The sequence below is a fragment of the Muscardinus avellanarius genome (assembly GCF_963383645.1).
Source record: "Muscardinus avellanarius genome assembly, chromosome: 1".
NCBI classification, from domain to species: Eukaryota; Metazoa; Chordata; class Mammalia; order Rodentia; family Gliridae; genus Muscardinus; species Muscardinus avellanarius.
In genome coordinates, this window is record NC_137786.1 from 235,960,298 (window position 1) to 235,983,466 (window position 23,169).

A 23,169-nucleotide genomic window follows, 5' to 3' on the forward strand; every position below is an offset into this window, starting at 1 on the left:
AGCCCGCAGCCGCGCAGCCCTCCGTGCGCGAGCTGCCGAGCCCCGAGTGTGGCGGGCAGACCCGAGCGAGGCTCGGCCACTCATAGGTGGTGGGCGCGTTCACAGCACCGCTGCCCGGCCTGCTTCTCTGCACGTTTTCACTTTTAGTTGCACTGTTAGCCGCCACACAGTTCAGTGGAACGAATCGGTGTAGTGGCATATGCGGCGGTGACCGGTCTTCCCTGTGGTACGTTTCACCTGCTGTTTTTGTAGTTTACGTTGTTACTCTTTAGGTAATATTTAAAATAAGCGCCTGGATAGCCCCACTGAGGCTTGTGTTTCCCCCTTTCCTGCTGTACAGACAGCTGTGCGCTTTTCCTGCTTCTGTGATCCAGGCTCACGCCTCTGCGCTTCCCTCCCGTGTCTTAGCTGTGGGCAGCCATTCCCAGTCCAGCCCCAGGCCATTCAGGTTACAGTTTTTCCTTCCAGCTCTCCTCGGTACCAGGCAGCCGTGCGTGGCACGGCTGGGTGAGGATGACCAGTTGGTTATTGAGTTTTTTCTCATTAAAAAGTGTTTTTCCCCAGTAGTGACAAATTGTAATCAGTGGATCATAACTATGGATACAGGCACAATACAGGTAGTTAGGAATTTTTACTCAAAATATGTAGGATCTTTGTGATTCATCAATGGAATATTTTCTACATAAAGAAACTGTCCAAGTGTGAGGTGAGTGGGAACTGCACAGACAGCGTATTGATGGTTTGCTGCTTGTGTTCAAGGTTGTAGGTCTCAGCAGCTTGCTGCACATTCCCCACTGTCTTTAGTAGACTTCTTATTAAAACATTTTACATGAATCAGGATGTAAAGATTCTACATGACACTATGCTAGTTTTTGTTCTCATATATTTTCCCAGGATACCTTGCTTTAAACAATAAAATTTATTTTTGATAAGTTGTAAATCAAATTCTAGGTAAGAATTTTACATTCCTCTCCAATGGATGACTAACTAAAAATAGGCTTGCTCAGTATTATAATAGGTCTTTTGTAACTTCCTCTTCAATTAGAATGGCATTTAAATTATAACATGTTTTTTACCAAAGAAAACTAAGCCAGGCGTGGTGGCGCACGCTTGTAGTCTCAGCATTCGGGAGGCTGAGACAGGATGGTGGTTCACAGCCAGCCTCGGCTACTTAGTGAGGCCCTTTGCGACTCAGTGAGACCCTGTTTCCAAATAAGGAATAAAAAATAGGGCTGGGGGTGTAGCTCAGAGGTAGAATGCCCCTGGGTTCCATCCCCAGTACCGCAAAAAAAAAAAAAAAAAAAAAAAAGGAAAACTAAGTGATGGAGAGATTTGGTTTAGGATAGCTGACTATTAGGGCCCTTTGTTATAGAATGCCATATTTCATTCAAATAAAATTTTATCTGAGCAATAATTTGTGGTTCTGCTAAATCTCGAAATATTTATGCTTAAACTTAGAGTAAAAATTTTATTTCCATTTATATGATTTTTCAATTCCATGCTACTGATATCTCTCCTGTCATTCTCTTTTTAATATATTTGCCTGTGCTGATCCTTGAAGTTTTAACCTCAAAGTATGCGGTAAATCTGGTTTTTCTCTCTCTCTTGCATGCATCTGTCAGCCTAGCGATTTAAGGAAACATCGTAGAAAGGTAAATGACTTAGTAACTTAACATTTTATCTCCCTGTTACATCAAAAATGTATTTCATTGAATGTGCACTGTGCTGTTGTATGGTAACAAGCGGCTGATGTTTCATGGGGCGTTGAACGTACCGTCCACTCCACGCGTGGCTGTTGTCGCTTCTGTGGGGCACGGGGACGGTGGGAGAGGGCAGTGTTCTCTTGTGACTTTTGGTATAATCGTCGCATGTTTGTATAGAAGAAGCATAGTATTTAAGAATTAAAAAAATGAGTGAGCCGGGCATGGTGGCACAAGCCTGTCATCCCAGCACTTAGGAGGCTGAGACAGGAAGACCACAGGTTCAGGGACAGCCTCGGCAATGTACAAAGGCTCAGCAACCTAGCAAGACCCTGCTTAAAAACAAATTAAAAAGGGGTGGGAGTATAGCTTAGAATTCTCTGGGTTCAATCCCCTGTAACACACACACGCACGCACACACACACACACAGACACACATACACACACAGCTAGGGGTGTAGCTCAGAGGTAGAGCGTCCCTGGATTCTATCACCAATACCACCAATAAATAAATAAATAAGAAAAGTAAGGATGAGCCGGTCACAGTGACTCACACCTATAATCCCAGTACTTGGGTGGCTAGACAGAAGGATCCCAGGCTTGAGGCCAGCAGCTTAGTTTCAAAATAATTTTTTTTTAAAGAAAGATCTTGGGTATACCTCAAAGTAGAATGCCCCTGGGTTTAATTTCTACTACTACTGCTACAAAAAAAAAAAAAAAAAAAAAAAAAAAGAAATGACGGAAGCAGAGCCCAGTACTAGCTGGGAGCTGGTTGTACCATTGCGGATGGCAGCTCTGAGCCAAGCACCGGGCTCAGTGCGTGGCACGTCCCGTCTGTATGGCCCTCAAGGTACAGGTTACCGTGGAGACCCCTGTGTACAGGTGGGGCCATTAGAGAGGGCCCGCCATGTGCGCACAGGCGTGAGTGCAGGCTTGTCCACTTTCGAGCCCTGGGCGCCTTCCTCCCGGGCTCCGGTGCCCGGGCGGCGTCTGCACAGGGAGCAGCGTCCTTGGAGCCAGTACAGGGCCTGGGAGCAGACCCGACAGTGGGTACGTGCTGACCCCAGGCCCTGCCTCACAGGTCTCTGCTCCAGTCTGTGCTCTGCGCTCCCAACCCCGCCTGGAGGGCTTCAGGTGTGAGAGGGTGGCCCGCCCCACAGGAGGCCCTGGTCCAGCAGCCTCACGCAGGCTGCGCTGCTGGGTTGCGGACCTGAGCGCGGGCGCAGGGTCTAGACTTTGCGGTCGCTGGCTAGTGGGGGCCCGTGGCGAGCTCCTTGCCCTGTGGGTGCTGCTCCGGGAGACTGCAGACCTGTGCCTGCACGCTCCCCAGCCTGTCCAGCACCCAGCCATGAGCTCACTCGCCCTGCCGTTCAGCCAGTTCGTTTGTGGGTGGGTTTTCATTTGGAAACGCCGTGTGGGCTTGCATTCCGGCATGGAAGCCTGGCCTCGTTGCTCACTGGTCCTGCAGCATGCCACCTGGCACGCGGAGGAGCCTTCGGCGGGGTGGCCCTGGGCTAGGCCAGGCACTGCCCGCGTGTGGTTTCTGCCCCCTAGCTTCAGTATTACGGAGTGGACGAAGGCAACTTCCTGCCCAGTGCTGGGCAGAGCGCAGGCCAGGCCGGCGTCCCGAGGGCCCGGGTGCAGCTGGCTAGTGGCTCTGCGGCAGGGCTTCACTCCCGGGCCTCAGTTCACGTCCAGGAACACGTGCGCTTCCTGTCCTGTTCTCTGTTGGGGAGGAAGTTAGAAACAAATGGTTTTAGTCTGGAGTTTTAGACTGTTTGATGTTAGCAGTCTTGAGCCATGACGGCCTTTCTTTGTGCGTGAGGGAGGAGTGCAGGGTTCAGCCCAGGCCTTGAGCCTATGGCCAGGCTCCACCACCTGCCGCTCCCGGCCCAGGCTGGGCGTTTGCTGTCAGATGATTACAACTGAGAGTTAGGAAAAGGTGCAGAATTCACTCAGCTTCCATAGAGGTGTGGCCTGAGTGAGCGTGGCTCCCCTTGACAGCCCCTTGGTGCTCAACCAGCCGCTCCGGGCTGCGGCGGGCGGGTCAGTGTGCGCTGCACAGCCCGTTCAAGACGCTCTGCTCACACCTCCTGTCCACGCACAGCCCTTACACGCTCACTCAAGAAGCTCTGCTCACACCTCCTGTCCACGCACAGCCCTTACACGCTCACTTAAGAAGCTCTGCTCACACCTCCTGTCCACGCACAGCCCTTACACGCTCACTCAAGCTCTGCTCACACACTCCTGTCCACGCACAGCCCTTACACGCTCACTCAAGCTCTGCTCACACCTCCTGTCCACGCACAGCCCTTACACGCTCACTCAAGCTCTGCTCACACCCTCCTGTCCACGCACAGCCCTTACACGCTCACTCAAGCTCTGCTCACACCCTCCTGTCCACGCACAGCCCTTACACGCTCACTCAAGCTCTGCTCACACCCTCCTGTCCACGCACAGCCCTTACACGCTCACTCAAGCTCTGCTCACACCCTCCTGTCCACGTACAGCCCTTACACGCTCACTCAAGAAGTTCTTTGTAAGCTGAACATGGTTGCCCACAGTTGGAATCCCAGCATTTGGTTGGCTGAGACAGAAGGTTCATGGATAGCCTCAGCTACTTTGAAGCCCTTCACAACTCAGAGACTCTGATTCTTTTTTTTTTTTTTTTTTTTTTGGTGGTACTGGGGTTCCTGGAAGCCCTTCTACCTCTGGGCTATACTCCCAGGGCTATACTCCCAGACCTATTTTATATTTTTGAAACAGGGTCTCTTACACCATTGTGGCTGGCTTCCAACCTGCGCCATCCTCCTGTCTCTGCCTCCCAAGTGGGGGGATTACAAGCATGTGCCACCACGCCCGGCGCTCATATTTCCTTTCTTTTTTTTTTTTTTTTGGTGGTACTGGGGTTCCTGGAAGCCCTTTTACCTCCGGGCTACACTCCCAGACCTATTTTTACATTGTTATTTGGAAACAGGGTCTCCTAAGCCAGCGAGCGCGGCTGGTTTCGAACCTGCGTGATCCTCCTGTCTCTGCCTCCCAAGCGCGGGGATTACAAGCGTGCGCCACCACGCCCAGCCAAAGAGAGAGAGAGACTCTGATTCTAAATAAAGATTAAAAAATCAGGCTGAGGGTGTATCTTGGAGGTAGACTGTGCCAGGTTCCATCCCCAGTACCACAGATAAACCTCGCTGTTCACATCTTGATCATACACAGCCCTGAACACAGCCCATTAACGAAGCTCGCTGCCCACACCTCCTGTCCACGCACGGCCCTTACATGCTCACTCAAGCTCTGCTCACACCTCCTGTCTACGCACAGCCCTTACACGCTCACTCAAGACGCTGTGCTCACACCTCCTGTCTACGCACAGCTCTTACACGCTCACTCAAGACGCTCTGCTCACACCTCCTGTCCACGCACGGCCCTTACACGCTCACTCAAGCTCTGCTCACACCTCCTGTCCACGCACGGCCCTTACACGCTCACTCAAGACGCTCTGCTCACACCTCCTGTCCACGCACGGCCCTTACACGCTCACTCAAGACGCTCTGCTCACACCTCCTGTCCACGCACGGCCCTTACACGCTCACTCAAGCTCTGCTCACACCTCGTGTCCACGCACAGCTGAACAGCCCGTTGACGAAGCTCGCCATTCGTGTCGTTTTGATACACGCCCCTGCTTCACATCTTTCATGAACTCAACCTCAAAACCAGAGAAGACAAGCTCAGTAGGACCTGCCGGGCCGTGAGGCTCCGTCTGGCCACTGTGCTTACCAGCACCCCGCCTCCCTCAGCGCGGATGCGTGCGCTGCCGAGGCTCGTAGCAGAAAGCAAGGCCCACGCCCGAGAGCCTCCTTCATGCTACCCAGGGTTATTCAAGCCACGTGGAACATGAGGTTTTAACTGCCTGTAATGCTTCCAGTTAGAGCATCCACTCCGAACACTGGGAAACCCGCGCCGTACTCTCTTTTCCCAGACAGAAAGGCATTGATGCTTTGCCTGCGAGGTTCCTTCCCTCCTGGTGCTTCTTCTGCATGACAGCAGGAGGCCAGCCCGCCTGTGGGCTCCTCCTCAGCTGACGAGCTGTCCTTTACCGGCCTTGCTGGGCCTTTGCTGCCCCTGCCGAGGGCTCTCGGGAGAGCAGGGCAGGCGGGCGTCCCTGTGCCTGCTGGGCGTCCGTGCCGCTGGCAGAGGTGCGCTCTGCACTGTGGTCCCCGCCCACACGAGACCGCCCTGCACAGTGGTGGCAGATTAATGCGCACCTTTTGTGCTGGCAGAAAGAGTGGCTCAGACATTCAAGTAAGTTCAGAGAGCCTAAAACCTCGGTGGCCTTTTCTGTTTCGTACGGCCCACTGTTTGCTGACTTTGCTCTCACCACTCAGCTGCCAGCTTCCCGAGAAGAGGTACGAGACGACAAGACAGCCATAAAATGTGAAACCTCCCCGCCCGCGTCCCCGCGGTCCCTGCGGCTGGACCCGCTGCACAGAGGGGCCCTGCATGCCGTCAGCCACGAGGACCTCAGGGACGCTCGCAAGTAAGTAGCGGGGCTGCCGCGGCCTCGGTGCCACGCGCTCCGCCGCCGTGGGCCGTGCCGTCCATACCCGCAAAGCCAGAGGCGGCACCTGCAACCGAGTACGGTGGTCAGCAGTGACACGACTCGTGACGTCAACTAACCCGAGCCGTGGGCCACAGCCCCCAACCTAGTTTAACACGCTTGCACGGTTTCTCTGACATAGCCATGGGATTGGGACTTGGCATTACCGGGTTAGTCTCCTCGAGGTAGGGGTGATTTTAAAGAATTAGCAGTTAATTTCAGTTTACTCTTTTTGGGGGGGGGGGTGTTGAAGATTGAACCCAGGGACATTCTCCCTCCAAGCTATACCCCCAGCCCTTTAAAAACAAATTTTATTTTTAATATATTTTTAAATTTTGAAATAGGCTCTCCCTAGGTTGCCGAGAGTCACTAAATTGCAGAAGCTGGTCTTGAACTTGCAGTCCTCCTAGTCTGGCCTCCCAAGTACCGGGATTCTGGCACGTGCCACTGCTCCCGGCCCGGTTGCTACTGTTTAAATCTTAACGCCTGGATGCCTGCTGCCGCTCTGGCCACAGTGACAGCCAGCCAGAGATGGGCAGAGTTTAAAAGTAAGCGTTAGCTAGGCGCGGCGACGCTCACCTGCCGCCTGCCGCCCGCGAGGCTGGGACGGGGAGCACAAGTGTGAGGCCGGGCCCGGCAGCTCAGCTGGACCCCCGGCCACTTAGGGAAATCCCGGTTCAAAATAAAAACAAAAGGGGCTGGAGCTATAGCTTGGAGATAAAAACCCCTGGGTTCAATCCCCAGTCCCCCCCCCCAAAAAAAAAGATAGAAAGAATGGAGTTATACAAGAATAGCACATTCATTTATTTATTTATTTATTTATTTATTTATTTATTTATTATTTTGTGGTACTGGGGATGGAACCCAGAGGCTTTCTACCTCCGGGCTATACTCCCAGACCCATTTTATATTTTATTTGAAACAGGGTCTCACTAAGCTGCTGAGAGCCTCACTAAGTAGCTGAGGCTGGCTTCGAACCCGTGCGATCCTCCTGTCTCAGCCTCCCAAGCGCGGGGATGACAGCGGGCGCCACCATGCCCGGCTCAGAATAGCACTTTTAGAAAACTCTTCTTCAGATGGGACAGCTGACCACTGTGACAACTTCCTTTCCTGAGGGAGCCTGGTGCACATGGCAGGTTCTAGGCCACACTGCTCTGTGGCACTCAGTCCTCCCTGGCCTCTGGCCTGGCTCGCAAGCTGGTCAGGGCCCCACACTATTTTTGTCCCCCCCCCCTTTTTTGTGGTCCTGGGGTTCCTGGAAACCCTTCTACCTCCGGACTACACTCCCAGACCTATTTTATATTTTTTTATTTGAAGCAGGGTCTCTTAAGCCAGCGCGGCTGGCTTCGAACCTGCGCGATCCTCCTGTCTGCCTCCCGAGCACGGGGATGACGAGCGTGCCCACCACGCCCGGCTTGTTCTTCTTTTTTTGTTTTTGGTGGTAGTGGTGGTACTAGGGATTGAACCTAAAGGCACTCTACCACTGAGCTACAAGCTTGGCATGTTATGTATGTATGTATGTATGTATGCATGCATGCATGCATGCATGTTTTTATTGAGGTATTGGAGATGGAACCCGGGGGCGTTCTACCTCTGAGCTATACCTCCAGCACTATTTTGTTTTGAAAAGTCTCGTTAAGTTGCTGAGGGCTTTGCTAAGTTGCTGAGGCTGGCCTCAAACCTGCAGTCCTCCTGTCTCAGCCTCCCAGGCACTAGGATTCCAGGAGTAGGCCACCATATATTGAACTTTATTTATTTATTTATTTATTTTATTTATTTATTTTTTTGGTGGTACTGGGGTTCCTGGAAGCCCTTCTACCTCCGGGCTACACTCCCAGACCTATTTTTACATTGTTATTTGGAAACAGAGTCTCTTAAGTCAGCCAGCGCACGCGGCTGGCTTCGAACCTGCGTGATCCTCCTGTCTCTGCCTCCCAAGCGCGGGGATTACAAGCGTGCGCCACCACGCCCGGCGAACTCTATTTTTATTTTGAAGCAAAGCCTCACGGCTCTGGCCTTGAACCCACAATCCTCCGGTCTCAGCCTCCTGGGGTTTGGGCACGTGCCACTGCATCCAGCTGCCTGTTCCTTCTCCCCAGGAAGCCAGCGAGCTGTGCCACTACAGACGGGCTGTCTACCACTGCCGCTGCCTGAGCTGTGCTTCCGCCAGGCGGTGCACTGCAGGCTCACGCGCCGCTCTTCACAGCAGCCCTGCCGCAGGCTGGCCCGCTCCCGCTCTGCAGCTGGGCAGGGCAGTGCCCCGGAGCCTGTGGAAGCTGCCGAGGGAGAGCTCTGGTCCCTCTGATTCCCAGACTGTGGCACTCAGTGCCTCATCCGCTGCTGCCTCATCCGCTGGCCTGAAGCAGCTCAGTAGCCAAGAGGGGCCCTTGAGCAGGGCGATCACTGGGCTCCCCACGAGACGCGGCGAAGTCCAGGCCTCCTCTGAAGGTGCCCCTGTGCAGCAGATCTCGGCTACCCAGAAACAGGCTCCCCCGGGAGCCTGCGTTGCTGCGCCTGAAGCCCTGCATGTACGAGGCTTGGGCGTTTCTTCGGAAGTCTGAGGAACAAGAATGAATCATGCAGACGATGAGCTGGCGTGGTGGCAGACAGCTGCAGTCTCAGTGTTAGGGAGGCCGAGATAGAAGCAACTCACCGAGGCTTTCAGCAACACAGTGAGGCTGTTTCCAAATGACAAGTAACTTAGGGCCGGGGTGGCGCTCAGAGGTAGAAGGCGCTGGGTCCCGTCCCCAGCACCACAGAAACCCAACATGCCGCGTGTTCTGGTTGGTGCGAGTGGGCTGGTATTGTGGCGAGGTCGCCTGCTGACGGTCCGCTGCTGTTCCTCAAAGCTCCACAGGTTCCCAGGACGGCCCCGTGAGCAACCCCAGCAGCAGCAACAGCAGCCAGGACTCGCTGCACAAAGCCCCCAAGAAGAAGGGCATCAAGTCCTCTATCGGCCGCTTGTTTGGCAAGAAAGAAAAGGGCCGGCCTGGACAGACAGGCAGAGAGCCCTCGGGACCAGGTTGGTTGGCTCGCGGCGGCCTCCGTGCCTGCGGTGGGCAGCGGCTGCGCGTGGCGGGGCGGCACTAGGGGCTGGCCGCTCACAGTTGCGGCAAGTTACCGTCTTGAGCAGTTGTGTGTGTCTGGTAGAGACTGGGCCTTCACGATGTACTGAACTCTATACTGCGAAGGCTCACGCAGCCTGTGTGACACACACTGTGCCCTGTTGATTTACTCTCAGGTTTGGGTATTTTTCTGCTTTCTTGTAGCTGGTGTTTCAGAGGCAGAAAACTCATCTCAAGATGCCTTGGGACTTAGCAAACTGGGGGGACAGGCTGAAAAAAATCGTAAACTTCAGAAAAAGTAAGTGCTTTATTCCCTCCCTCACTAACCATTTTCAGGGTTAACAATATTTAATTTCCAGCTGTTGTTTTTTTAATATAATATCTAGCTATATATACACAGTTTCTTCTGAAAGATTAATCTGAAGACATTTTTAAAGCATACTTTGGAGGAGTGGGATTCCTTTTGAAAATCTGAAAGAACTCGTGTGGATTCTCATTCTGCCCCGGGAAGGTGTCAGCAGAAGACAGGGAGGGTGAGCACTGCGCTCTGGGGTCTGAACCGCGGCCCCGCTCAGCTCAGCTCCGTGGCTCTGGGCCAGTGCTCAGCCTCCCTGCGCTTCAGCCCCTCATCTGTAAGTGGAACTGGCGGTAGAGACAGCGCAGAGGGCTTCTCTGGGCACCAGGTGGAACGACACGCACAGAGAACTTTATTTTATTTATTTATTTATTTATTTATTTATTTATTTATTTTTACTGGTCTGGGGGTGGAACCCAGAGGCACTCTACCTCTTAGCTTCACCCCCAGCCCTATTTTTTATTCTTTATTTTGAAACAGGGTCTCACTGAGTTGCAGAGGGCCTCACTAAGCAGATGAGGCTGTCTGCGAACCGCCATCCTCCTGTCTCAGCCTCCCGAGTGCTGGGATGATAAGCGTGCGCACCGCGCCCGGCTACACAGAGAACTTTAAGCTGTGCACACACGTCCTGAGCAAGCTGGAATGCAGCCCAGACTGCTGTGACCGCCGTCCTTCATAGGATGATCTGTCCACAAACATGCGCTGTGTTGTCTTTTCCCTGCTTATGGATTTTGTACTTTACCTCAGACTCTAGGTTTTGTAATCTCTAAGTTTTAAATCTATTAGGCCTCGAAGGGTCGGGGTGGAGCTCAGAGGCAGGCTGCTTGTCTAGCATCCACGAGGTCCGGGTACAGCCCAGCACCTCAAAAAATATCCATGGATACATTTAGGTCTCGGTTCTGACACTGAGTGTTACTATTTGGAATGACTTCCGACGAAGGGGCGCAGGCCTGTGACACCCAGAGCAGGGCAGAGGCGGGGCAGTGCACCGTGCTGTAAGTCGGCCATAAGTGTATCGAAAGCCAGGGCAGGGGGAGCCGGGCGTGTGGCGTGTGCCTGTCATCCCAGTACTTGGGAGGCTGAGACGGGAGGGTTGCAGGTTCAAGGCCAGCCTCAGTAACTCAGCAAGACGCTGTTCCATAAGTAAATAAAAAGGGCGTGGGGTATAGCTCAGGTGGATGCCCCTGGGTTCAATCTCCACTACACACACAGTCGTTTCTGTTAACAGTAATATAGGGTACTCAGTCTTTTGTTCCTGTGTAAACGGAACTTTGTAGAAACCACTTAAAATCTGATTTGACCATTGCTACCTTGAACCTGTAGAGAAACATTTTGAATTAACTTGGGTAACTGTCATTTGGCTGTATGAAGCTTCATATTAAAATGGGCCTCTTGCCTCCTGTCACCGTGCTAGGAAGACGCCGTCCCTAGGTTTTGTGCTGTGTTGTTTTACCTCCCCGGGAGGCTGAAGTAGGAGGATTGCAGACTTGAAGCCAGCCTGAGGAACTTAGAAAGACCCTGTTTCAAAATGAAAACGGGATGTAGCTCAGAGGTTGAACCCTTAGTACCAAAAACATTAAAAAACAATAAAAGCCAAGCATTGGTGACATATGCCTGATCTCAGTGCTTGGGAAGTTGAAAGAGGAGAATCACAGGCCAAGGACGGCCTCTGCGGCCGGGCTCTCCGCAAAATAGGATGGGCTGGGGTCTGGCTCAGTTGGACAGCCTGGGTTTAGGCCGTACAGCTTGGTCATCCTGCCCCTCTCCCAGAAGCTCGTGTTTCCTGTGAGAGAAAAAGTGGTGTAAATTTCCCCGAATGCTTCACTTCGTTTAAGTGTACAGGGCAGTTTTCAGGAGGTGTGTTTGAGTGTCTAGATGCATGACAGGCCCGCCACGGTGGCGCTTGATTTCGAACACCTTCCCGTTCCAGGCACGAGCTGCTGGAGGAAGCCCGGCGGCAGGGCTTGCCGTTCGCCCAGTGGGATGGGCCGACGGTGGTCGTGTGGCTGGAGGTACGTGCCTGCCCCTGAGTCGCGGCGCAGCGCCGAGCCAGCGCGCGGGCCTCGTCCCGGGGCGGCCCCTGACGGCCGGCCTCCTCGTTCTCTCCGCAGCTCTGGGTCGGGATGCCTGCCTGGTACGTGGCTGCCTGCCGAGCCAACGTGAAGAGCGGGGCCATCATGTCGGCCCTGTCGGACACAGAGATCCAGCGGGAGATCGGCATCAGCAACCCCCTGCACAGGCTCAAGCTGCGGCTGGCCATCCAGGAGATCATGTCGCTGACCAGCCCCTCTGCGCCGCCCACGTCCCGCACGGTGCGTCCTCGGAGCAGGGCCGCCGGTCTCTGCCTCTACTTACCCCGGGACTGGCTTGACGCGCAGGGTCCAGACGCAGTGGGGCTGAGGGAGCACCTGGCCAGGGGCTTTGAGAAGCTCATCTAGAACGGCCCCAGATAGGGCTTTGGCTGTCGTCCGGGTGGTACTGGGATTGAATTCAGGAGCACTCTACCTCCAAGCCACAGCCCAGCCTTATTTATTTCTACTTTGAAACAGGGTCTTGCTGGGTTGATGAAAAACTATTTGCTGAGGCTGTTCTCAAACCTGCCATCCTTCTGTCTCAGTCTCCCAAGTACCAGGATGCAGGCATGTGCCAACACTCCTGGCTCAGGAGATTTTTTTTGAAAAGTAGAAAATTGGCCGGGCGTGGTGGGCACACTTGTCATCCCAGCGTTCGGGAGGCTGAAGCAGGAGGATTGCAGTTCACCGCCAACCTCAGCTAGCTACCCATTAAGGCCCTATGCAACTCAGTGAGACCCTGTTTCAAAACAGAATAAAAAATAGGACTGGAGTGGTAGTTTGGAGGTAGAATGCTCCTGGGTTCCATCCCCAGTACCACAAAAATAATAATAAGTAAATAATAAAATGTAGAAAATTGTCACAAAATTATTATTTATTTTATGGTACAGGGAAGTGAACCTGGGGCATTCTGCTTCCAAGTTACACCTGCAGCTTTTTTAGTTTTTGTTTTGAAACGGTCTCAGTACGTTGCTGAGAGCCTTGCTACATCGCGCAGGCTGGTCTCAAACCTGTGATCCTCCTATTTCAGCCTCCCGAGTACTGGGATTGATTACAGTCATGGGCCACCTGGCCTGGCTATTATCACAGATTTTTTTTTTTTTTTCTTTTTTGGTGGTACTGGGGGTGGAACTCAGAGGCTTTCTACCTTCGGGCAATACTCTCAGACCTATTTTCTACTTTTATTTGGAAACAGGGTCTCACTAAGTTGCTGAGAGCCTCACTGAGTAGCTGAGGCTGGCTTCGAACCCGTGCGATCCTCCTGTCTCCGCCTCCCAAGCGCGGGGATGACAAGCGGGCGCCACCATGCCCGGCTATTATCACAGATTTAAATACCAATTTATCAAAATTGAATCACTTGAAGGGCTTCTTGAGAAAAGAAAAAGTAACAATTTACATACTTTACCTATAAACTTTAAATTTTATTTTCTTATTTCATCATTCAAATTGAATGATTATCATTTTTACCATAGTAAGAATACTTGCTAATCAACACACGAAGTTCTTACAAAATCTACACCGAGACAACACACAGATAGATAAAGGGCCCAGGGCTCTCGGGCTCCGTGTGTGGCTGAGCCTGCTGGCGGCACGGGGCCGTTCTGCACTCTCAGAAGCGAGACCGTGCTGTGCTGCGTTTCCCGCCTGACTGCCCCCTTCCGCGTCCTCCGTGCGAGCCCGCAGTGAGCCTGCGTAACGCCCTGCTTGTCTCACAGTTCTAGCCCCCCGGGCTCCTCAGAGCGTGCGCTGAAACGCGGCTGCACGCTCGCGCGAGAGGCTCTGCCCGCCGCCACGCGGCCCCCTTGAGAACGCCTCTCTCCCCTCCTTAGTAGACAGGGGTTTTTATCCTTCAAATACCAAAGGGGGAAAAAAATGGCCTCACCGGCGGAAGCCTGCAGAAGTCCACCCAGCACTGCCTGTGCTCGTGCCAGTGCCTCCTCGTAGGGGCTCTTGAGAGTCCTTGGAGACCCATCGCCTAGCGAAGGCTTGGGAAACCATTCCGACGAAAGCGGGAGGGCCGCCGGCACGGCGGTGCACGCGCGCTGGTAATTCCAGGACTTGGGGAACCGAGACGGGAGGGTCCCGGGCTTGAGGTCACATCTTATGGGACTCTCAGCAACCTAGCAGGCCCTGTCTCAGAATCAAAAACAAAATAGGACCGAGAGTGGAGCTAGAGTCAGCGTGGCCCGGAGTTCAGTCCCCAGTGAGGGCAGTGCCACGAGATCGATGGTTCTCAGGGTAGGGCAGCCCGCTCCTGACGGCGGAGTCCTGCTTTATTCTGCTCTGGAGAGCAGGCCTCTCAGGAGCAGGCTGCACGGCCTGCCTGAGGCTCACAGTTACTTCACAAAACACTGTTGAGGCGTTTTGCTTGTGTGCTTGCTTTTTTTAGTCATGGACATGTGGGAATGAGCAGGCTTTGCAGCTGTGACTCAGCCCCTTCTGGGCGGGGTGCTCTGACCAGGACCTGTCCATTCCCCACGCCTTCCAGACGCGAGGGTGTCCCGCGGCTTTTCCCGTTGTTAAAAAGGGAGATCGTTACAGATTAGGCGGAATGATTACGGACAAGGACAAGGGTGCACCTGAGGCAGGTCCAGCCTGGGGCCTGCTCCCCAGAGCTGACGGAAGCGGGCCGGCGTCTCCTGCCCGCCTCTGACGGCGCTTCTGGCGTGCCCGCGTTGGTGGCACCCCGCCACTGCCCTAGGCCGCAGTGCCCTGCCCTAGGCCGCAGGCTGAGGCTGGCCCCGGAGGCCAGAGCTCCCGCAGAAGAGCCCACGCAGGGGCTCCTGCTGCTCACCCTGTAGGTTTGGGGAAAGTGTGTTTTGTTTTTGGAAGTTTTCCTTTTTTGCAGTGCTAGGAGTCAGACCTGCAGTCTTATACGTGCCAGGCAAACGGTCTATCATGGCCACACCCAGCCCTGTCAGTAGTTGTAGAGAGATTCAGAGTTGCCAGAAGTCTAGGATGTGTTTCATCTCTTTACATTTGCACACCACAGGGTAAGCGCAGGGCTCCAGCTCTGGGCGTCGAGCCCGCGTGCGGGAGCGCTGTCGGCGGGTGGGGCGGGGTGAGCGGCTGCGGCCTCTGCAGCTCTGCGCCTCGCCTCAGGGCCTCCTCGGCCTGTGGCTCACCCTGCGCCTCTCCTCTCTGTCACGCCTCCCTGGCCTGGCTGTGCTGGCGCACTGGGTCGCCTTAGACCACAGGAAATGTCTGGCTAACTCACGAAGAAATGGAGACGCTCACAGCCACGCCGCAAACGGTCAGTCACGCCCCGGAGCCACGCCGCGCGCTCCACGGCACACCGCGGGGCTCGTGCCGGCGGAGACCTTAGCAGATTGTCGTTCTAGATTGCTTCAGATAAGCGTGCCCGCTAGGTTATGCGTTAAGTGTTAAAGTAGGCTTTGACTTTGTCTTAGAGTTTTCCAGGAACTTAGAGTTGGTAGACCCTCTACTTAGCTGGAGCTGCCCTCTCTGGAGACCTCAGGCGGTTCTCCGTTGTGATTGTCCGGCCCCAGCTTCTCCTCTTACGGACGTGCTTGCATGGAAAGCGTCTGCTCCTTGCATGAAACGTTGGAATGCTTGTGTGCATGGTTCTGCATGGCCCTGGGACGCGCACTGCCCCTTCCTGCAGAGCTCACGTGCACCCCGAGGCTCCCAGTACTAATGGTTCTGTTCTTTGCATCCTAACCGCGTAACCAGGAGGCTGAGGACGGAAGCTGGGCTCAGGTTGGAGACTTCCTATAACACATCCTTCTCTCCTGTAGCCACAAAAGCAGTCGCAGTATGGAATGTGTGTGGTTTGCTTTTCTGGGTGTTCTTAGCATTATTATTTCTGATAATTTGAAAGCACTAATCAAGCAAAGAGCGCGGCTCATGGACAATCTTGAACCTCTCTCACGTGGAGCCATGGAAGTCATTTTTAGTTAACGTAGGCCACTTTAACATAGGATTTTTACCAAGCCCCCTGACTTGGGCAGCTCCTGAGATTATGCACATGTAACTCCCTGCTGGGGTGACTTTAGATACAAGATCTACTGGCAGGAAAATTGTGACGTACATTCCCAAAACCAAGAGTGGATGTAGCGCCTCCCTTCCCCTGTCTGTGTTGGTGTCTGATGCTGTGCTCACGGGTCCTCGCCTTGTGAGCACCTGAACGTCAGCTCCCTGTTCTTCAGCTCACAGGAGGCCCTTTCCCCTTCTTTCGCGACTCCCTGCTAGCAGCGTGAGTGGTTGACAGTGGCCGTCTCCATCCCAGCGGTACTGCTGCAGCCCCTGGGCGCCTCACCGAGGCTGGCTCAGTGTCCGGGGCTGAGATAGTCACACATGGAGCTCTGACAGCTGGTGAGGGCTCCGTAGCTGTTCCCTCCCATATGCACTTCTGCGGTTACCCAGTTAGGACAGTCCGGGGTCCCTCACTGTAATCTCAGTGCCTGCGGATGCTGAAGCAGAAGGACCGCAGGTTCGAGGCCAGCCTCTGCAACTCACAGAGACCTTGTTTCAAAATAATAAGATAGGTGGGCGCAGTGGCACACGCCTAAAATCTCAGTACCTGGGAGGCTGAGGCAGGATGATTCCAGGTTTGAAGCCAGCTTTGGCAACTCAGCAAGACCCTGTTTCAAAATGACAAGTAAGATGGGTTTGGGGGTGGAGCTCAGAGGTAGGATGCCCCTGGGCTCCGTCTCCAACACCAAGGGGTAGGGATGTACGGCTCCGTGCTGTAGCGTGCCCTTGGATTCAGTCCCCAGAAGGGCAGTGGATGGATGGATGGGGGTGTGTAACCCGTTACATCACCTTTTTGTTTAATCCGAGGAAGAGAGTGGCTATGAACCCTGAGCCCTCCTTCCCTTGGTTTCCTCACCCAGATAATAACCTCGTGAATTATTCAACCTAGAGGAGGTCTGTAAGGAGCAGTGGTGTCTGCCAGGGAGTTAGGCAGGTGCATTTATTCCAGTCACTAAGTTCCAGTGTGCCCCCGTGATGGGAGAGCCTGCCCCGCTTGCGCTGACGTGGCCAGCACCCAGGCGTTGAGGTGGAGATGGAAGAGGCAGCCAACACTGTTCTTGGCCTTGAGAAGCCAAGGAAGAGGGCCCTGCGGAGGTGCGGGGCGAGCACGGCGGCGGGTCGGCAGCACCCTCCTGTCGGGCTGTGACGGTGACGCGCAGGGTCCGGGCGGCCAGGCCGTGGTTGCGTTGGCATCCGAGCGTTCTCGTTGGGGTTCACACCCCTCCTTTCAGCTTGCGGGTGGCTGCCATGGCTGGCGGTGCCGGCGCCCCTGTGGGGTCCTGCGAGCTCGGCCGGAAAGCGGCAGGCCTCCTCACCACGCCTGTGTACGGTGCCCTTACCTATCTATCATGCCTCACACAGACGCCGAGACCGCCCCTGAAGCTTCTGTGGGCTTCCCTGCCTTTGTAAATGGTTTTCTTAAACCTTAATTTCCAGTTCATTTCTAGTATTTAGTAATAAAGCTCCTTTTGGGGCGTGGTACTGTGGGTTGAATCCAGGAGTATTGTACTACTAAGCTACATTTCTCGCTCTTTTTATTTTCTATTTTGAAACAGTTTTCCAGTAAGTTCAACTTGTGATCATCCCACCTCAGCCTCCCGCATAGCTGGGATTACAGGCATGTGCCGTTGTGCCCGGCTTAGAAGTATAAATACAGTTTTTTCTTATGTGTTGACATTGTATGCTATTTATTTTTATTTGTTTATATATTATTTTTGGTACTGCAGCTTAAACCCAGAGACATCCTATCTCTGAGCTACACACTCGTTCCTATTTTTATTTTTTTATTTTGAAACAGGGTTTCACTAAGTTGCCCAAGTTGGACTTGAAGCTGTGATTCTCCTCTCAGCCTCCAGGTTCTGGGATCACAGGTGTCCAGAGCACACCAGGCTCTGTCCTGCAGAAGAGTAGTCCTGGTGGCTGTGCTGTACGTTTCCTTTCCGCAGTGCCGTCTGCAAATGAAGAGCCCTGCTTCCTTTCCAGCGTGTGTCTTACCTTTCCCTGCCCTGCTAGAGCTGCTGGGATGGCAGGACAGTGTAGGGCCCATGTGGCAAGGCAGACGTCCTCGCTTGGCTCCTCCTCCACGGAGCCCGCATCTCTAGGGGGGAGAGTGCCAGACAGCCCCCTGGACACCCGTGGGGCAGGGCCGTGTCCTCATCCATGGGATGCTGGGAGCTGAGCGGATGGGTGATGAGTCTTGTCATACTCTCTGTATTTTTTAGATACAAGGCCAATCTCATTTTTTTCCCTACATGCTGAACCAACTTATTTTCTTGGAATATCAAGCCCTAACTGTCATGATGTCTTATGCTTTTAATACGTTGCTCATTTGTTAAGGGTTTTACAGTGGTTATTTAGAATCCTGTCACTTTCAAATTGGGGGTAGGAGCCCTTCGTGCTCACCTACTTTGCTGTGCACACGCCCGGCTCCGGTGCATCTCCGCCTGCACTCTGCAGCGGAGACGAGCGGCTCTGCCGCTGGGCTGTCTTTCTTAGGTATTTGTGGCGAGGTCAGAGAACACTTGCATGACTTTAGTCTCTAAATATGGTGAGTGTGTTAGCTTCTCGTCGCTGCACCCAAAATACCTGACAGAAGCCCAGTGACTGACAAGACCCAAAGGAGAGGCAGGCCGCTGAGCTTGGTCAAACTGGGGGACCCAGAGACTGATAGGGACCGAAGGAGAGGCGGGCGGGCGGGCGGGCAGACGCGCAGTCAGACTGCGCTGAGCACTCCTTCTCAGATGGCCTGAGCCGGGCATGGGGCACCTGCTGGTGAGCCTGGTCCTGGGGGGGGAACTCTTTATGTTCACAGTTTGGGTGCTTTGGTCTGGGCTGGCCTCAGGGCAGAAACGTGGCAGCAGGGCGAGCGGAGGAGAGCTGCTCACCCCACGGCAGGCGAGTGGAGGGAGCTGCTCACCCCACGGCAGGCGGGTGGAGGAGAGCTGCTCACCCCACGGCAGGCGAGCGGAGGAGAGCTGCTCAGCTCATCTCAGGCGAGCGGAGGAGAGCTGCTCAGCTCATCTCAGGCGAGCGGAGGAGAGCTGCTCAGCTCATCTCAGGCGAGCGGAGGAGAGCTGCTCAGCTCATCTCAGGCCGGTGGAGGGAGCTGCTCAGCTCATGGCAGGTGTGTGGAGGAGAGCTGCTCACCCCACGGCAGGCAGGTGGAGGGAGCTGCTCAGCTCATCTCAGGCGGGTGGAGGGAGCTGCTCAGCCCACGGCAGGCGAGCGGAGGAGAGCTGCTCAGCCCATGGCAGGCGTGTGGAGGGAGCTGCTCAGCCCACGGCAGATGGGAAGCAGAGAGAGGATGAGGCTGCACCTCCAGGCCTGCCTTCCCCAGCCACCCCGCATCCACCCCAGTTACAGTCAAGTAAGACCATTCCAGTTGTTACTCTACCGTAGATGAGTCCTTGGAAGAGTTCAGAGCCCTCACAGTTCAGTTATTTCACCCCTAAACATTGCTGTGCTGCCTGAGGGTTAGGGGACATTTCGGATCCAACCCCAGTGAGACTGGGGTGTGACTCAGTGGCAGGGCACATGCTCAGTAGATGAGTCCCTGGGTTCAGTCCAGAAACCAGGCATGGTTGCCGTGCCCAGGGGGAAAGCTGCCCAAGCCCAGGAGCTCAGCCTGGTGTGCCATGCTGCTCAGGTGCTGCGCTAGGTTTGGCATTAATAAAGTAATCTCCCACCACACTCAGAACAAGGCAACATAGCACAACCCCTCTCAAAAGAAGGAGAAAAGGCCAGGCGTGGTGGGCACGCTTGTCATCCCAGCATTTGGGAGGCTGAGACAGGAGAGTCGTAGTTCGCGGACAGGCTCAGCTATTTAGGCCCTTTGCAATTCAGTGAGACCCTGTTTAAAATAAAGAGTAAATGGGGCTGGGGGTGTAGCTCGAAGGTAGAATGCCCATGGGTTCCATCCCTAGTATCACAAAAAAGGGGGGGGAGCCAGGTGTGGTGGCGCACACTTGTAATCCCAGCATTTGGGAGGCTGAGGTGGGATCGCGGTCCGTGGACAGCCTCAGCTACTACTACTTAGTGAGGCCCTTTTGCAACTCAGTGAGACACCATAAGCCAGGTATGGTGGCGCACGCTTGTAATCCCAGTACTTGGGAGGCTGAGACAGGAGGATCGCACAGGTTCGAAGCCAGCCTCAGCTACTTAGGCTCTCAGCAACTTAGTGAGACCCTCTTTCCACACAAAGTATAAAATAGGTCTGGGAGTATAGCCCAGAGATAGAAACGCCCCTGGGTTCCACCCCCAGTATCACCAAAAAAAAAAGAAGAAAAATTAGGGCCGGATTAGGACCCCCCTGGGTTTCATTCCCAGTACCACAAAAAATAGGTTGGAGGGTACTTCAGAGGTAGAATTCTCCTGAGTCAACCCCCAAGATCATGAAGAAGAGAAGGAGGAGAAGGAAGGAAGGAAAGGAGGGAGGGAAAAGAAAAAATATATTTGGGTATTTTGTAAAGTACAACGAGGTCAGATTGGTTGGTAGTATTGCTTAGGTCCATGTTCTTCCTAAAATTTGTGTGTGTGTGTGTGTGTATGTATCTGTCTGTCTGTCTGTCTCTCTTACTGGAGATTGAACCCAGCAGCATTCCATCCCTTCTTGAGCTACACTTCCAGCCCAAGCCCAGTTTTATGTTTTATTTTGAATCGGGGTCTCGCTACATTACTAAGACTGCCTCAAATATGATCCTGCCTGAGCCTCCTAAGAACCAGGAGTACAGGTGTGCATCGCCACACTTGGCTTCTTTTTATTTTTTCTGACTTGTTCAAACAACTATAAAGAGAGGATTGTTCAGTCTTCCAGCAATAATTGTATATTTGTCTGTTTCTCTACTGGGTACTGTTGGTTATTAGTTTAACTGTTCCTTAAAAGTATTTTAAACTCACTTTTCCAGATTTTTTAGAAATAAACCTGTTTTTATTTAGGAAAACAAAGTGTTACCAGTAAACTCAAAGCCAGGCAGAGATCATCTTAATGAATAGAGTTGAATTGTATTCTTCAAACTTGTTCATGAGTCGTTCCTTGTTATGTTACCTCATCCAGCACCATTTCAGAAAAGAAATTTGCCATCAATTACGGTTTTATTATGGTTTGGTAAATGAGTTAAATTTATCACTAATGAGTCATAAATTTTAATGATAGGATATTTTGGTATCAAGTCTTACTAACAAATTTAAAAGGCGGAGTAAGATACCAAATTGTGTGGCACTGATGGAGAGCGGTGACTGGCTCGGCCTTGGGGGGTCTGACCCGGCCAGAAGCCCGCACTGATGGCTGCCGTTTGTGACAAGCAGACCCTGGCCTACGGGGACATGAACCACGAGTGGATCGGGAACGAGTGGCTGCCCAGCCTGGGCCTCCCGCAGTACCGCAGCTACTTCATGGAGTGCCTGGTGGACGCCAGGATGCTGGACCACCTGACCAAGAAGGACCTGCGGGGCCAGCTGAAGATGGTGGACAGTTTCCACAGGTGAGGTGGCGCGGCTCCTCAGGGAGCTCGCCGGGAGCCCCCGCGGTTGCCCTCTCTAAACCTCTCTTCTTGTCAATAGAAACAGCTTCCAGTGTGGAATTATGTGCCTGCGAAGGTTAAATTACGACCGAAAAGAACTGGAAAGAAAAAGAGAAGAAAGTCAGAGTGAAATAAAAGGCAAGTGCATCATGCCTGGTGGACTCAGCACCCACCTCCACGGGCTGGGCCGTCCACGCGCACCCACCTCCACGGGCTGGGCCGTCCACACGCACCCACCTCCACGGGCTGGGCCGTCCACGCGTACCCGACCTCCACGGGCTGGGCCGTCCACGCGCACCCGACCTCCACGGGCTGGGCCGTCCACGCGCACCCGACCTCCACGGGCTGGGCCGTCCACGCGCACCCGACCTCCACGGGCTGGGCCGTCCACGGGCTGGGCCGTCCACGCGTACCCGACCTCCAAGGGCTGGGCCGTCCACGCGCACCCGACCTCCACGGGCTGGGCCGTCCACGCGCACCCACCCCCACGGGCTGGGCCGTCCACGTGCACCCACCTCCACGGGCTGGGCCGTCCACATGCACCTGACCTCCACGGGCCGGGCCGTCCATGCGCAGCCACAGCAGGTGTCCCATAAAATTCAAGTTGGAGCCGGGCGTGGCGGGCACGGTGTAATCCCAGGAGTTGGGAGGCTGAGACCGGAGGATTTGGGCTTGCACACAACCTCAGCAGCGTAGGCCCTCTGCAACTCAGTGAGACTGTTTCCAAATAAGGAATAAAGATAGGGCTGGGGGTGTAGGTCAGAGGTCGAATGCCCTGGTTCCACCCCCAGAGTGGGCGGGCGTGGTGTCGTACACCTGTCATCCCTGTATTTGGAGTCTGAGACGGCAAAGGTGCAGGTTCCCAGGCAGCCTCCACAATGAAATGAGACTTCTCGGCAACCTAGGGAGATCGTTTCTAAATAAAGACTAAGCTTGGGGGTGTGGTTGAAAGGTAGAATGCCCGTGGGTTCAATCCCAGAGCCACCAGACAACACAGTGGAGAGGTGGCTGGGCGGCAGAGCACCCAGTTCGCATGCTCCAGTGGACGAGGCCGGCCTGGCGGGTGGCAGCAAGAGGGACAAAGGCCGCACGCCCTCCGCCTGGGCCACCCTCGCATCCCCCTGTGGCTGGCAGAGCACAGCCGCAAGCCCTGCCACTCCCTCGCGGAGCCGAGGGCAGGAAGTGTGCTGGCTGCTGGGCCAGGGCTCTGCTCCCAGAGGGGAGGCCTGGAGCGGCCCTCGCCAGTGAGTCCTGAGGAACCGCGGGGCGCGTTTGTAAGAAAGGGGCCGGGGGGGGGGGCACTGGTCGTCTTTGCTTGTTTCTCTCTCCCTTTACATCTTCAGCAGTTGAGGACCGCTGTCTGAAAGGGATTGATTGGTGAGCATCTGAATCTGTATTATATATGTATGTGTGCGGTCCTCCTGTCTCAGCCTCCCAGGTACTGGAATTACAAGCCTGCACCGCCATGCCCAGCTTGTTAGTATATTTACAGAGTGGATTTTTAGATCTCAAATAGAGCAGATTTCATAATATAGTTTGCGTAAGATCTCCAAAGTCTCCAGTGTACCGGGGCACGTCTTTAAGTTTCTCTCTCTGTGAGATGGGGAAAGTGTTGGAGCTGTTGTGCGCGAGCAGCAGCTTAGGGAAGAGAATCGAGGGTTGTGTCGAGCTGAGCCTGGCGTCCAGGGCCGAGGTGCGCGGGCGTGTGCTGCGGGTGGCGGGCTCGGTTGAGTTTCCCCGTCCTGCCCACTCCGCTCTGGAAACCCCACGGCCGTGGTCATTCCTCATTCCCCAGTGTTGTGTGGCGAGGGGGGCCTGGTGGGCAGTTCGGGTAGAGAGAAGCAGGATGGGGGTGTCCGGAGTGG

General features: G+C 54.2%; 1 protein-coding gene across 3 annotated transcripts in view; it reads left to right on the forward strand.

Moving 5' to 3' along the window:
- The window catches only part of PPFIA1 (PTPRF interacting protein alpha 1), a gene marked incomplete at both ends in the record, with an annotated part of 89,379 nt that overhangs the window by 60,753 nt on the left and 5,457 nt on the right, over positions 1-23,169 (forward strand). For 2 of the 3 annotated variants that reach the window (XM_080699893.1, XM_080699894.1), the window contains 10 exons: positions 1,623-1,652; positions 6,086-6,237; positions 9,147-9,319; positions 9,567-9,660; positions 11,648-11,729; positions 11,829-12,029; positions 14,980-15,042; positions 15,483-15,509; positions 21,090-21,265; positions 21,345-21,442. In XM_080699893.1, the coding sequence (XP_080556019.1) occupies positions 1,623-1,652; positions 6,086-6,237; positions 9,147-9,319; positions 9,567-9,660; positions 11,648-11,729; positions 11,829-12,029; positions 14,980-15,042; positions 15,483-15,509; positions 21,090-21,265; positions 21,345-21,442 (1,096 nt within the window). The remainder of the gene's footprint in view (positions 1-1,622; positions 1,653-6,085; positions 6,238-9,146; positions 9,320-9,566; positions 9,661-11,647; positions 11,730-11,828; positions 12,030-14,979; positions 15,043-15,482; positions 15,510-21,089; positions 21,266-21,344; positions 21,443-23,169) is intronic. The other variant, XM_080699895.1, reaches the window with a different exon arrangement.